At 29.1% G+C, this 15469-nt stretch overlaps 1 protein-coding gene and 1 long non-coding RNA gene across 2 annotated transcripts; one reads left to right on the forward strand and one right to left on the reverse strand.

Annotated features, from left to right (window-relative positions):
• Positions 1-8042: 8042 nt before the first annotated feature.
• On the forward strand, positions 8043-10228 carry LOC112705799 (autophagy-related protein 8C). The gene is made up of 6 exons (XM_025756768.3): positions 8043-8279; positions 8390-8446; positions 8892-8947; positions 9039-9091; positions 9716-9834; positions 9915-10228. Exons 2-6 carry the CDS (start codon positions 8410-8412, stop codon positions 10007-10009), a joined length of 360 nt encoding a protein of 119 aa, XP_025612553.1. The 5' UTR covers positions 8043-8279; positions 8390-8409; the 3' UTR covers positions 10010-10228.
• A 650-nt stretch (positions 10229-10878) lies between these two features.
• On the reverse strand, positions 10879-12218 carry LOC112705810 (uncharacterized). Its single transcript, XR_003155574.3, has 2 exons — positions 11731-12218; positions 10879-11405 (listed from the first exon to the last, which is right to left on the reverse strand). It is a non-coding gene; the product is annotated as an uncharacterized lncRNA (long non-coding RNA).
• Positions 12219-15469: the final 3251 nt, after the last annotated feature.

Consider the following 15469-nt stretch of genomic DNA (forward strand, 5'->3'; position numbering starts at 1 on the left):
CGATCCCATCGCCACCACCTACCTAACATCCTCAGCACCAAACAATCACAATTAATGCAAACAAGTAATACACAGGTAATAATCATATATCACAATTAATTCAAGAAGCAAGTAGGCATATTATACAATTAGGCAAACTCAAGTAATTAAAGCAAACAAGCACATAAAAGATGCATATGATGAATGCCTGTCCTATTGGCTCATGATATCACTTGTCGGTCCGTAAATACCAACTCGACACATCCTCTCGGATGTGGCCTTTTCTGCCACGCCAGGGATATAGTGCCTGCACACTCATGTAGCAACGAATCTGCTACGTCAGAGATATAGTGCCCTGCACACTCATGTAGTAGGGAGTCTACTATGCCAGGGATATAGGCCTCGCACACTTCATGCAGTAGAGAAGGAAATAACAACAACAAGTCTTGTAGCAGAAAAATCTACCACGCCAGGAATATAGGCCTTGCACACTCTCAACAACATCTACTCATGCAGCAGAGAAACCTGCTACGCCAGGGATATAGGCCATGCACACTCTCAACAACATTTACTCATGCAGCAGAGGAATCTGCTACGCCAGGGATATAGGCCCTGCACACTCTCATATAATCCAATAATTTTATCATTACAGCTCCGATTCCTCGACTCATCTCAACCACTGTCCATCGACCTCAAATCATCACCAGTCATCACCATTTCTCATCTTAAATCATTTTCAATTATCAATTCTCAACATTCCAAGGATATAGTGTCTGACACACTTTCCTTCAATATCCATCAATCTCATAATAACCATCATCAGTTCTTAATTCCATCCCGAACTCATTGGTTCATAAATTTCTCAACTCATTGTCAATAATCACCAAGTTCACTACTTTTCCTTCTCTCTCAACCAAACTCATCCTCAGTACACCAGAAACCTAAACCTTCGTTCTCTAACTTTTCAAAATGAAACCTAAATTAAACCTCCTAGGACCCTTCCCATGCGTTGATACCCGAAAATAAGCCAAAGAGTCTTAAAAAAGTGTCACAGAAGTTTACAAGCTTGTTGGGAAGGTGATATAGTTTAAAAACAAAATTTTAGTTGTAAAACAGGGCATGTGCGTGCGCACGTCCAAAGAGATTTTCAAAACGTGTGCTTACGCATAGAGGTGCGCGTACGCACAAGTGCAAATTTCCACAATTCTGTTTGCTCCCACAAAGTGTGCTAGCGCCCTCAACAGACTGCCTTTCCCAATGTGTGCGTGCGCACAGGTTGTAAAATTTCATTGGCTATGTGCGCGCACAGGTTATGCTAGCGCCGCCAACCGAAGGCCTTCCCCTGTGTGTGTGTACGCACAAGGCTGTGCGTTCGCACAGGTTTGAAAAATCATAAGAGTGTGCGTACGCACAAAGCTGTGCGTGCGCACATACCAGAAATCACAAAAATTTTGCAACATTGCAGAATTTTAGATTTTGACACCAAACTTTGAATGATCATAACTTCCTCTACAAAAGTTCAAATTTTACAAATTTTATATCAATTTGAAGAGGTCTCAATGGAATCTAATTCTAAACAATTTCAATAACTTTTGAAAACTGAGGCTCAAGTTATGATTCGTCAAAGTTCACCAAAAATCCATTTTTACCAAAAACCTTAAAAACTTATTTTTACCAAAACTCTCATTTCAAAACCAAACTACTCATAATCCAATTACTACCAAAACAACACAAAGTCCATACCACTCATTCCTCAAACTCAACCATCAATAACCTCTCATTTAGACTAATCCACACCATCAAAATCATTAATCTCCAACATATAAAATCATCATAATTATCATCCACCATCAATCATAGCTCAACATCAATAATGCATCCTCATACAATATTAACTCAAAATCAACATAATTCAATATCATCACCAACCACAAGATTGAAAATCCACATTCATCATCATAATATATCATCACACATCATAATCATCAATATCTTTTATTCCAACCCACCACACACATTTACATTAACTGATTACCTTAAATTCTCATAATCATCATTATTCACCAATATAACTAATCACCATAAATACTCATCAATACCAATAATTCCCAACAATCATCATCAACCACAATAATCCAATACAACCAACAATTTAACGTCAATTCACATATAATTATTCATACGCCAACAATATTCGATTCTATCTTAGGGCAACTAGCCTAAGTGTCCAGAAACATTACATATTACATAAAAGAAATCGAAACCATACCTTGGTCGATTCGCAAACACACCAAACACCAAAACGAAGCCACCAAGCTTGATCCAAAGCCTCAACCAACTCCAACAAACACCAAAACTCAATCTAACATCATATATATATCAAAATCAAAATCTAAGATACACAAAACAACTAAACAGAAGGGTTTAGTAAAACCTTATCTTACCCAATGAGATTAGGGGTAAAATATAACAATTATCTGCTACTAGAGATCACATAAACAAGCAAAACCACAAAATCTACTCAAAAACCAAACCCAAAAATGCAAAAACTCTAGAGCTGGAAACTGGAGCACGAGTTGAGAGATCTTACCAACATAACCTAGATAGAAACTAAGAGCTCATCGAGAGCTTTGTGTGTCCGTAAACGACATGTCAATCGGAGTTCCGTAGCTCAAATTATGGCTCTCGAAAGATGGAGGTGAATAGTGCTCCCATGGTTTTTCTTCTCTCTTCTCTCATAACCGAACTCCCTCTCTCTTTTTAATGAAAATGAGTTGAATGACTCATGTATGAGGGGTATTAGGGTTGTGTTATGGGCCTTGGGTCCAAGTGTGGCCCAACTCCAATTTTTTATGTGTTCGGCCCAACTTTGAGCCAAAACTTTTAAGATTAGTGCCCGATTTTCAATTCTAAATTATTTTTGTCCTTTCAAAATAATAAATCAATTTTTCAAAACCTTATTTTCCAAAATACGCGATATTAGACAGACTAGAGCCGGTACTGCCAGCTTAAGCGCCAGTACGCATTTTTTACAAAAACTTTTCGCAAAAGATACATTTTCCAATTTAGAAAAATCCATTGAAATCGAATTTCATCTTTATATTTTTAAATTAAAACTTCTAAATTTTGATTCTATCTCGAGCAATTAAAATTATTATTATTATTATTAAAACGGTTTTACGGAAAAACTCTAGTTCTTACAAGTCTCGCTATACATCCAAGTCTTTTTTGACAACTAAGTTCAATTAAATTGACCCAAACCTAACAAAAATTAATTTCATTAGTGAGAGTATGTTAGACACACTCTAACTCCCCATTAACGCGTATCCCGCACTCTTTAATATATTTTTCTTTTTCTTCTTCGCGTTCCTTCTTCTTTTTCGCTTGTATTCTCATCATTGTTGTTCTTTTATTGTTGCTATGTTTTTTTTTTCTTTTCTTCCTCCTCTTTCTAGTGGCTTTGCAGTATTATGTATTTCTTTATTTGATTTTTTTTATTCTTGTTAAGAGGGTAAAATACAAAGAATCACGAGATGGTGAAACAAGATAGAGAATGTGAACAAGAAAAGAAGAAGAAGAAAAAGAAGAGTTGTTGTTTTGAGTTATGCAAAATTTATCATAAAATAGTACCGAAATTTTTTAACTATAACACAAGAAGTTTCTCAATTTTGACACCAAAATTTCCTAACTGTTATACAAATTCTTGTTAAGAGGGCGAAATAAGAACGATGAGAATGTGAAAGAAGAAGAAAAAAATTATTTTGAATTTTGCAAAATTTATTAGAAATGAAGAAAATTATGGATTCTGATGCATAATTTATTAGAAAATAACACCAAAACTTTTTAATCATAACATAAAAAGTCTTTTAATTTTGATACCAGAATTTCTTAACTATGACATACAAATTTTTTAACCATATCATTTTCAACTAAATAATGTACTTTTCTTATCATTAAACTAGTTGGGTGATATTGAATTCATATATATAAGAGATTTAGCCATTTTTATGTTATTTATAATAAATTGATGTATTTTTTTTAAAACATATTTGAATGTATTTTGTTGGTTGAGTGAGTTAAGATTTTGGACTTGTGATTCTTTACAAAATTTTTTGTGTCATTTACTAAAAAATTAAAAATGATCGCGTATCTTATTAATTAAAATTAATTCTTTTAAAAATTTTAAAAAATTAAAAATAAAGTATAAATTATTACTTATTTAAAAGACACATTACCCTTATAGAATACAAGATATAAGATATCTTTATAAAATTTTTTTAACAACGTAAATTAAAAAAAAAATAAGTGTTTTTTACAAAAAAAATATTTAAAATACATAATGTGATTACTAAAATATAACTATTTAAGTTATTATCAATATAATAATATAAATGTTAAATATGTTAATATAAAAAAACAAGTGATTTTTTTAAAAATAAATATAGAGATTATTGTATAAAAACTAATTTGAAAGGTATAAAGACTTGAGGGTATGATATTAAATTAGTTAAGTGAAAAATATTAGTGAATTAAACAATTAAAATATACAACCATCACATAGTGAAAAATAATACATATAAAACTACTAAATTACTTTTTTTAAGTACATATCTCATATATAAGTATAGTTTTTTAAAATTTAGGGGGCCGAGACCACTACTCGCCCCCTCTAGGTCCGTTCATGAGTCTGATACACATATTTTTATTAAGAGGGTGAAACAAGAATTATGAGAATGTGAAAAAAGAAAAATTTTGAATTGTGTAAAATTTATTAGAAAAACAACATCAAAATTTTTTAAACGTGATACATAAAATTTCTTAATTTTGACATTAAAATTTCTTAACTGTGTCATTTATAACTAAATGAATCGTTAAATTAATTGTGTGATATTTAATTAAAAAGATTATGATAAAAGAGAAAAAGAAAAAAAAAAGAATAAATCAAATGAAAAAAAAAAGGAAGAGAAGGAAGAGGATGCGGTAATTATTAGCTCTAATAATTGGAATACTTGTAAGTTAGGATATGAGAACAATATTACAGAAATAACAATAAAAAAATATTAGAGAATAGAATAACTAACAACGTAACTCTTCAAGGCATATGTTACAAACTTTCCTTTACTATGGTGTTGTAAAATGGATCAGAGACAAATTTTTATTATGATACAACAAGAACACTTAACTTGTTTCTATACTCACATAGTCAAGTTTTTACATCAAATGATAATTTATAAAATAATATTTTTTTATTTTTTTTATTGTGCATAACAAAAGTATTGAAATAGATTATTCAAAAATAATAAAATGAAGAGGAGAATTTATAAACACGGAGTACATACATACAACTAGGTACATATAACATGTAATTACGGACTCGTAAATAAAAGTATTTATTTTAAAAGATATAATTATTCAATGAATTATAATTTTTTAACAAGTTATAACTTTTGAATAAGTACAATTTCACAAAGAAATATAATTTTTAAATATAAATTTTTACATATTTTAAAAATATATCTTGCAGTAATAGCAGTAACTACGATGATAACAAAAATAAAAAATAAAAAACAATAAAATAAAAGAAACAATAGTAAAAGTATAAATAAAAGAAAAAATACACGACTACACGCATAATATTTAATTAGACTTATTAAGAATTTTAGTTGATAATAAATTTTTTTTTTCATTATGAAATAGATTATTTACTAATAATGTACGTAAAATAAGTAATAATATGCATTAAGAGAAGGGAGGAGTCACGAGACTCTAGCCCCCACACCACTTTTTCTCTTCTTTGTTTGCATTATCTCCCTTGGCAAGAAATTTTATAAATATATTTTCAATTTTTAAATTCTTATTTATAGATTAAAATTTTAAGGTGAAATGAAAGCTTGTCCAAGTATAAAGTTAATGTGTTTCCATTATCAAGTCTTAATTAATTGAAGCTCTCTCCTTTTTTTTTTCTTTTTTTTCCTTTGATTTAAGTTCTTAAATAAAAAATATTTATTTTTTCCATTATGATTTAAGATTTCTTTCGTGCTTCTTAAGAGAAATTGGTTAACTTCGAATTATCATATATTAATATTTTTTTTGGTCAATTGTTTATTTTGCTCAACCTTTTATTTATTTATAAAAACTATTACTTGTACAATAAAATTCAATTTTTATTCATCTTTTAAATTTAATATTTTATTTTTTTAATTAATCATATTTTCTATTTTTAAGGAATCATTCTTATTTTTAATACTTATCACCATAAAATTTGTAACCATTTTTAATATATTTTTTTTTTCAAACCAAACCATAAAACTTTCAACAATTTTTCGTGTACTAATTTTTAAAAAATTAGTGAATTTATCGAAATCAATTAAACTCACTTCAATTATTTTTTTTATTCAAAATATTCAAAACTCGTGTCAAAAACACATCTAAAATTAAATAAATAACATAAACATATTTAAAATTATGTATTAACACATCTAAATTATTGTCATTGTAGTTCTAAATTATATATTGAACACATAAAAAATTAAACTCAAATACACATCCAAAATTTTAAGAATGCACTCTAAATATTTTATCAACACATCTAAAACTCATGTAAAAAAATTTATATATGTACATAAGAACATAATAAACAACATATACATATCTAAAATTATAAGAATGCACTCTGAATATTTTATCAGCACATCCAAAACTCATGTAAAAAACTTAAACTCAGAGAACCCGCAAAAAAAAACTTTATGAATAGAAACTCATCCAAACCTTAGATACGTTTTCGGCGGATGAACGACGCTGATGTAGACGAATGGCGAGGAGGAGAAAGGCATATTAAAGACGCGAGGAAATAATCAAAATATAACGCAATGAAAGTTACGAGACAAGAACTTATTGAGTGCACAATAAAATTGAGTTGCTAGTGCGTATATATTTTAACAAATTATATTATTCTTTTTCTATGCAGCACAGAGAATTAGATAAAAATAGATCACTAGAAAAAAAATAGAAGAATTATATTTTGTGATTAAAAAAAAATAGGATTTAGATCTTCTAAAGTTTGAATTTCACTCTAGAGAATAAAGTGTGATCTCTTACCATTTATTTCATAGGTGGGATCAAGAATAAATATGAAAGAGAAACTAATAAAGGGTAGAAGATCACACTTTATTCTTTAAAGTAAAATTCAAATTTTAAAGGATCCAAATCCAAAAAAATAAGGCAGCAATCATATACACACAGTGAAAAATTCATCGGAAAAAGAAATATTCAGGAAAAAGTGCGCCTCTAATAATTATGATATGCAGTAAATACTTCTTTTAAGGTTTTGTATGATATTAATTAATAATCAGATGGTTTAAGATTTATTTTAGAATTTTAAAATCAAAATTTTGAATTTTAACTAATTTGATTTTTGGATGTATATTTAAATTATAATTTATTAATAATTAAATATATTAAATCTGAAATAGAAATTTAAAATTAAAATTTAAATTTTAAACTTTAATTTTATTTAATTTGTATTTTAAATATATATTTAATTTTAAAAAGACATAAAATCTTTTTATAATTTTTAGATGTGTTTATTTTATTTTTTTAATTATTATAATAAAATTTGAATATTGTACAACTTTTAAAAAATATCTAATTGAATTGTTTATTTATTTAATAATTTTTTTTGTCATAACTCCCATTTAATTTTAAATTCAAATATTTAGATATAACTTTATTTTTTATTTTTCACAATATTTTTTAAGTCTCACGTTGACAGATTAATAAATAATTTATCAAAATTTTATTTAAAAATTTGTCACAAGCTAATAAATTGCTGGGTGCATAAGCATATATAACCTTGTTTTTGGTCATCAAATATTTAGGTATAATGTTGGGCTTCAGTAACAGAGACATGGAAAACTAATCCAAATCCTAAAGTCCAAAAAGAGGTTGATTGAAAGCCCAATACAATAGTGTTCAAAAGTTCTGTTATTCCTAACCCCAACAGAAAGAGAGAGAGAGAGAATCACAGCTAAGGTTACTAACTTGGTTTAGAAGCGATCCAATCCGTTTCAAAAATAAATAAATTAAATAATAATAAAATAAGGAGGTTATCTTATTTCTTATGCTCTGTTTCTGTTCCTTTCTCTTTTCCGTGTTCCACTCGAAAACAAAACAAACACCATACTCAGTCGCCATTATTGATTATTATTATTTATTATTAATCATAATAGTTTTCTTCTGCATCTCGCTTCCTTCCTTTTAATCCCAATCAAATTCCTCAATAATCCATCTCTTCCTCTTTGGTATGTTAATTTCTTCTTCCCAAACCTTACACATTACACGTGTCATGACTTCCTTCTTCGCTTTCGTGCTCTCTCAACTCATCTCATCTGATTTTTTCGCTGTTTTTCAGATCGCACTTCCAATTTCACCATGGCCAAAAGTTCCTTCAAGCTCGAACATCCATTAGGTACTTTTCCGATTTTTTTTTTTGGAGAAAGAAATTAATTATCATTATCTGTGACGTATTGCAGAAGTAGTGTTTCTGGTGCTGTTTATGATCTTTGTGAAAAATTGTGGTTCATCGTTGGAAAACTTTGGCTTAGCTGCAATATTTATCAGCTAAACATTGGGCTAATAGAGTTGTGAATTGTGATAGCTGTTTTAATTGAAAATTAAGAGCTTTTTGTTGGATCTGAAATTATTTTATTCATCAAATTCAAAGTCAATAGTTTTTGGATTGTAGAATATGAAATAGATTATTTTTCTCTTTGGAGATGTATGACACCGGTTACTAATATGAGTCAATTGAGAAGGATCTTTAGGTTTCTTTCTTTATTTCTTTCGGATAGAATAATGAATATGGTTATTTCATTGGTTCATAATTTCACTTTTTTTTTTTTTTGAAATATCAGAAAGAAGGCAGGCTGAAGCTGGCCGCATTAGAGAGAAGTATCCTGACAGAATTCCAGTAAGATAGTTTGCATATAGACTATTTGCTTGATTTTGTATTTTCTTGGAGCACTCCTAATCAACTGGTGAAATGGAACAATTTTGTGCAGGTGATTGTGGAGAAAGCCGAAAGAAGTGACATTCCTGACATTGATAAGAAGAAGTATGCGATTCATAATTTGTGACTTATACTATTTCTCCTTTTTATTTATTTTTGTTGTCTGATGATTATACTTTGCTTTGTGTTTTTTGTGAAGATTTTGGGGCTATATTTTTCTTTTAGTAATGTACATTAGTTTCAGGCTGTGAATGTAGATGAATATGAAACAGATCAACCATGTGGAGTTGGTGTTGATGGAAGTGCTGGAAGTAGTTAGTGCACATATCTACTTCACTAGCATTCAGTAGAAGTGTAGATTAATAATGAATCATCCCTTTATTAGGATGTGCAGTACTTTCTGTAAAAATTAGGTTGTGTCAATCACGTGTTTGTAGAAGTTGTGCCACTCTGCCTTAGTCAGCTGCTTCTCTTTATCCTCAAAGCATGTACTTTATGTTTGTGTGAAGTATGTTTCTTTACTTCTGTTCTGGTTCATACTAGTTAGCTCAATTGCTAAAGGTGCTAAGCACCTTTCTTAAATGATGATTTTATAAACAACTCGACATTTGCGTCGTTACTTCTAGATAATGCTTGCAGTGTTTACAAACAGTTAGGCCAAAATGCATCGAGTTATGATTCTTTGCATTATTGAATACTAACTTGGTTTCATTATAATACTCAATGTAGGTACCTAGTTCCAGCTGATTTGACTGTTGGTCAGTTTGTTTATGTTGTTCGTAAAAGGATTAAGCTCAGTGCAGAGAAGGCTATATTTGTTTTCATCAATAATACTCTACCCCCAACTGGTAAGTAGCCACATCAAATGATGAATTGTTAGTTTTGCACTACTGATTGTGCTTAATAACTAATACTCTTGTTGCTGCAGCTGCCTTGATGTCTGCTATTTATGAGGAAAACAAGGATGATGATGGCTTTCTTTACATGACTTACAGTGGAGAGAACACCTTTGGATCTCACTAGGCCAATTTATTTTAACCTCTGTAAATATCTGCAAGATGTAAATTCTCTGCCTGTCTATGGTTTAATGCCCTTTTCCTCTATAATCCTGCACTTTGGTTATTTAAACTATCTATAATGTCTGAACTTCAATGGATGAAGTTAGATTTATGATCTTACAGTTTGTTCTCATCTTTGCTTGTTAAGAGTCCAAAACTAGTGATATTTAACTTCATTTGAATATTTGGATTTTCTCGTGTTCATAGTCATATTAAAAAAACAGAACATAATCTTATCACATTTTAGATTGATTACTGTAAAAAATTAAAAGATAATATAAATAATTAATGGCAGAAATGTGAACTTGATAAGGTTATGTTTATGGTTTAGGTTCGTTTTCCTTTTAACACGAGAGGATTCTTAGCCAATATCTGTCTGGTTTGGTTGACAGTTTGACACTACTACTTTGCTTTCTGATGCTTATTTTCCTTTGAAAACTGAAAAGTAGAGAGGAGCAACTCACTGGCTTGTATATATTTCATGTCTTCTGTAACTTCTAAAATAAATAAATAAAATAAAATCACGTTTTCTCAATTTCTTATCATTTCAGCCAAAAGGAACAAACTGCTTCTTAACGTGTTTTAACATTAGTAGGTTATTTCAAAATTGCTCACAAAACTCGGCCTATGTTTATTGTAGCTGGACCCAAGACCGGAAAAATAAGGAGATTGTATTATGTAGCAGTTTACGTAAAATTTTGTTGCATTCTTAATTTCTTATACATGGCTATGACCAATGACGTTTTTAGTTTCACGTAGGTATGTGTTAGACCTACAATAGACAATATAAAACGTTGTCGCATTCTAATGCATGGATAGCAATGGCATTTTGAATTTATGTAGCTCGGGAAAAGGCTTTTTCAGGTTGATGTTTTTACATGAGACACATCATTTTACGGCATCATAAATCATGGATTCTTAAGCAAAACACTGACCCACACTATCCTAAAGAGCGTTTTATCAAGTAATCAAGCAAGCTGTGTTAGGCAGATCCTGATCCACTAATTTATATTCTTCCTTCCTAAGCAACGTGCTTTATTAACTCTCAAGCAAACTCAGTTCATTAAGATTGGAAATAAATTACAAAATTGATATCTCCAATTAGAAGTGCATAGAGAGAGGAGTTAGTTGTTGCGTGCTCTCATTACTTGGATGCTTTCTTTCTCTTGCAAAGGCTTTTCATCCATTTCACACAATTTGAAGCGGTTGCTTTGACTCTACCAAAACCACCCTTAGAACCAGACTTCTTGTTCTTTCCAGTGTCTTTTTGGAATGTTGTGGCATCATCTTCCATGGCACCAATACCACCAGCACCCCATTGATCAGCCCAACTTGGTGCTTCGCTTGCCATCTCTCTATTCCTATATCGCCACCATAAAAAAACAAGCATTCACTTAATCAAACTTTGCCATACTATTTCATAATAAGCTTTTCACATTTGAGACATTTAGATACATGTCATCAATCGGGCATTGTAGATGAAAATGTAGACTCGTATGTATTTGTCTTCATATGAAATTAATAGTTAATCACTGTTACATGATTTAATATATTTAATTAAATTATAATTTACGTAAATATAACTACACATGAATTTCTAGCAAAATGAAACACAATACAAATAGAAAGTGTATTGGCGTTGAAAACTTGAATTAGAAATTAAACGCTTTGAGACATGAGAAGTACCTTCAATTCAATATGATCCAACTGTAGTTGGTTGAAATGCAGGAAATTTAATTTGATGAGGAGGAGCTTGAAAGAGGAGCTAAAAAAGATGCAGAACGAATGGGGAAGCTAAGCGAGTTGTTAATTATAGCTATATAGAGCCATGTTAGATGGAGTAGTGGCTTATCTATCACCCTCCTCCCTCTCTGTTACATTGCTTTTTCTTTTTCTAATTCATATCTTTTTTCTTTTTTTTTTTATCTTTTTTATAATAGGACTTGACAGCTCACCTATTTTGAGTATTTCCATCTGGTTAAGCAAGCTATGTGCGGCATCTTTCATTTATTGCTTATTTAATTTTGAATACTTAACCTTGTCACACAGTAGTGGATGCATATACTTTCTTCTTCTTCTTTTCTCTTAATCTAGCCTTTAATTATATATTACTTGTGAGTTACCTGTCCCACTAAGTCATTTGGTAAGGTTGTGAGCCACTCTCATAGAAGGCCAAATGTTTTTGTCATTCAAATACAATATTTATGCCCAACTTAATGTTACTTAGTTGTTACTAAGTACCATCTAGTGCTATCTATGCTACTGTATGCTTTATTAACCACCATGCATGCATTATTGCTTTGGTGGCAAAAAGAGAAACAACTTGAATGCATCATACTCAGATAAATATAACACTTTTGAAGGAAAAATAGACATCAGTGTCTTATTATCGTTAGACTATTAATTGGTTCTATCAATTTACTTTATTGGTATTCTTTGTTATTAAGTTGTTGGAACCCATCGTAAAATTTCCTTGAAGGAAAGAAAGCAATTAACAAACTCTGTTGCAATAGTACTATACTATTATAGTAGTAGCATCCATAACAACTGTTACTGCTTCTAGTGGAACCTTGTGTGTATGAAAATAGTGGAAAGTTGTGTACATGAACAGCGGTAAGAAAGAGGGGCGAAAATGGAATTGTCACTTTATAATAACTAGTTTCGTTCCCCATACGCCCATACCTTGCACGGAATTTAAATTATAATTTTAAATAAATATTATTTGATATGAAATTATGAATATAAATTAATTCAGTTTAAAATGATTAGTACGTAAATAATAATATATAATATGTAATTTATTGAAAGTTGATTTACTACTTAAATCTTTTTTTTTATAAAATTTATAGTATGTAAAATTTGTGATTTTATTTTTTATTATTTAAAAGATTGCCCATAATCTTTTAATTATATAATTATCTTATTTAATAACTTTTATTATTGTTTTTCTATTAAAAAATATTTATTTGTATATTTTTTCAATAATAATAAGTAAAAAATAATATTTGGTATGAAAAATAATATTAATAATATCTTAATGTACCCATACGAAAAGAAAAATATTATACAATAGATCATATCTTATAAAGATTAGATAATTTATGCATAAATTAATTATATGGTCATTATAAAAATATCAAAAAAATTATTTATCATATATAATAATTCTAGATATATATAATGTTATGTATGTAGTAATATGATCTATTTTAATTATGTGAGTGATTATTGTTATTTTATTTTTTTATAAATTAATAAATAATATTTAAAACAAAAAGAGAGAAAAAATAATTAAAAAATGTTTGTTAAACTTGAATTAAAATTCTTTTGTAAATACATATATATATATATATGGTTATAATATTAAATAAAATAATATTTGTTGTAACAATACCTCAAAACACTAATATCTAATATATCTGCACACATGATAAAAGAGAGTATAGAAAACATGTAGTAAAATTATTTAAAAACATAGTAAGGAAGACATCTTTTTTCTTAATTAGAAACTAGAAGAAAAAAAGTATGTGCCTAATAAGCAATTAAAATATATAAAAATCTTAAAAAATATAAAAAGAATGAAATGTATAAGTAAAAATAGAAAGAAAAAAAATAAATGAATTATAAAAATTATACCCTAAATACAAGCTAAGAGTGAGAAAAGACAGCGAATAAATAAAAAATATGTTCTGATTTCATATAAATAGATAATATTAAAAAATTATACTAATTAAATTAATTCATGCATTTTGTTTCATATTTTTTAGTTATTAAATAATTTGATATTTATTCAAATAATTAATTAAATTAATTAATTTATCTAAATTATAATAAATTATGAAATTTAAATGTATAATTAAATTAAATAATTAATATTATTAATTAGTTATAATTGATTAACTTTAAAGAATGTGAAAATTTGATTTTAATATAATATAATACATAATAGATTAATATTGTCCGGGATTCATGAGGGAACCAGGGGTTTTAATTTATTGGATGTAAAGATCTGGTTCAATGCTACAATCAGAAAACTTTAAAAAGAAAAAAAAAAGGAAGTGTTGTCCAAAGAAGGGGAAAAGGAATAAAGATTAGAGGGAGGAAATGTTTGTTGTACATGGATAATTATGCAGAAATAAAGTAGAGATGTTGATATTTGAACTCATAATTTTTTGTTAAAATATAGATAAAACTTTAGCACAAAAATGTTTTCGTATATCATTATTATTATTGTTATTTTAAAGTAAAGTCCGGTAGTGGAGCCTCCTGATTTGATTCAAATGACCACCACCACTACAACAACAATTATGATAATAAAGAATGATGAATCTACCCTACACTTTGTACGCTATTTGGAGTCAAATAACAAAGGGACAAAAACACCGTTGTCTCATTGCCCAAAAACATTACAATCCTAACAAAAAAGGTTGCCTCTCTTAATTCTGAACTATCTCGTTTTCCAAGGTACAACGGAAACTGGAAAGGTCGGACATTTGTTAATGTTGCTACGGAAAATTCACAAAAATACAAAATACCCTTCTTCCATAACTGGATTCAACCGTATTGTGATTGAAAAGAAAACTTGCTGAGTCCTTTTTTTACTACAAACCACACAGATGCCTAGGTTATGGCTTCGTTAGAGTTAGGACTTGAGACATGTTTTTACTGGAAATTCTACTTTGACCAGAGGTATTCTTTTTGCTCCTTTGTCCTTTTGTTTGCTCCCTCAGCATTCACTTTATTTTGAGCCTTGACTGCAATCTCCTAAACATAAAATGAAAATATTATATGGAAGTTAAGTATATGTTAATTGGGGTATATACCTAACGTCAAGTTCGTCACACAATCTTGAAGATATCTGAGATTGAGTTAAGGATTGATAAATGTAAGATGGAAGCTGATCAAGGAGATGACTATAATATGGGGCACTGAGGTTGAGATGAACGGTTCCTTGCATTGGCTGCTTCATACTAATTAAGAATTGATATGGATACCATTAGATTTTCTTTGGAATGAGTATGGGGGATTAGCGTGGCAGCTGGATGGATTCCAAATATTGATGTCCAAAATTTATCTCCAAATAAATGGATCTTAGTAATTTTGAAAATTAGAGTTAGCTAAGCATTCGACCGTATCCAAATCCATATGTGGGCTCTGCTTATTAGTTACTATTACAGTAATAGCAAGATTTCTGTTTTTATATAACAAAAACATAAGTTTAACTAAAATGCATGTTAAGAATATTTTTATAAAAAATATATAAGTTTAAAATTTTAATATATTTATTAAAAATTTAAAATGTTCACTAATAGTAATAGTTGCTTTAATATACACCTCTAAACTAATGGTGACAGAAGTATCAAATGAACATAGTAGTGCCTCTATCATTACTCATTAGTTCCCATGCATCTGCTAAAATCCATCT

Source organism: Arachis hypogaea, chromosome 1 (assembly GCF_003086295.3).
Source record: "Arachis hypogaea cultivar Tifrunner chromosome 1, arahy.Tifrunner.gnm2.J5K5, whole genome shotgun sequence".
Classification (NCBI taxonomy): domain Eukaryota; kingdom Viridiplantae; phylum Streptophyta; class Magnoliopsida; order Fabales; family Fabaceae; genus Arachis; species Arachis hypogaea.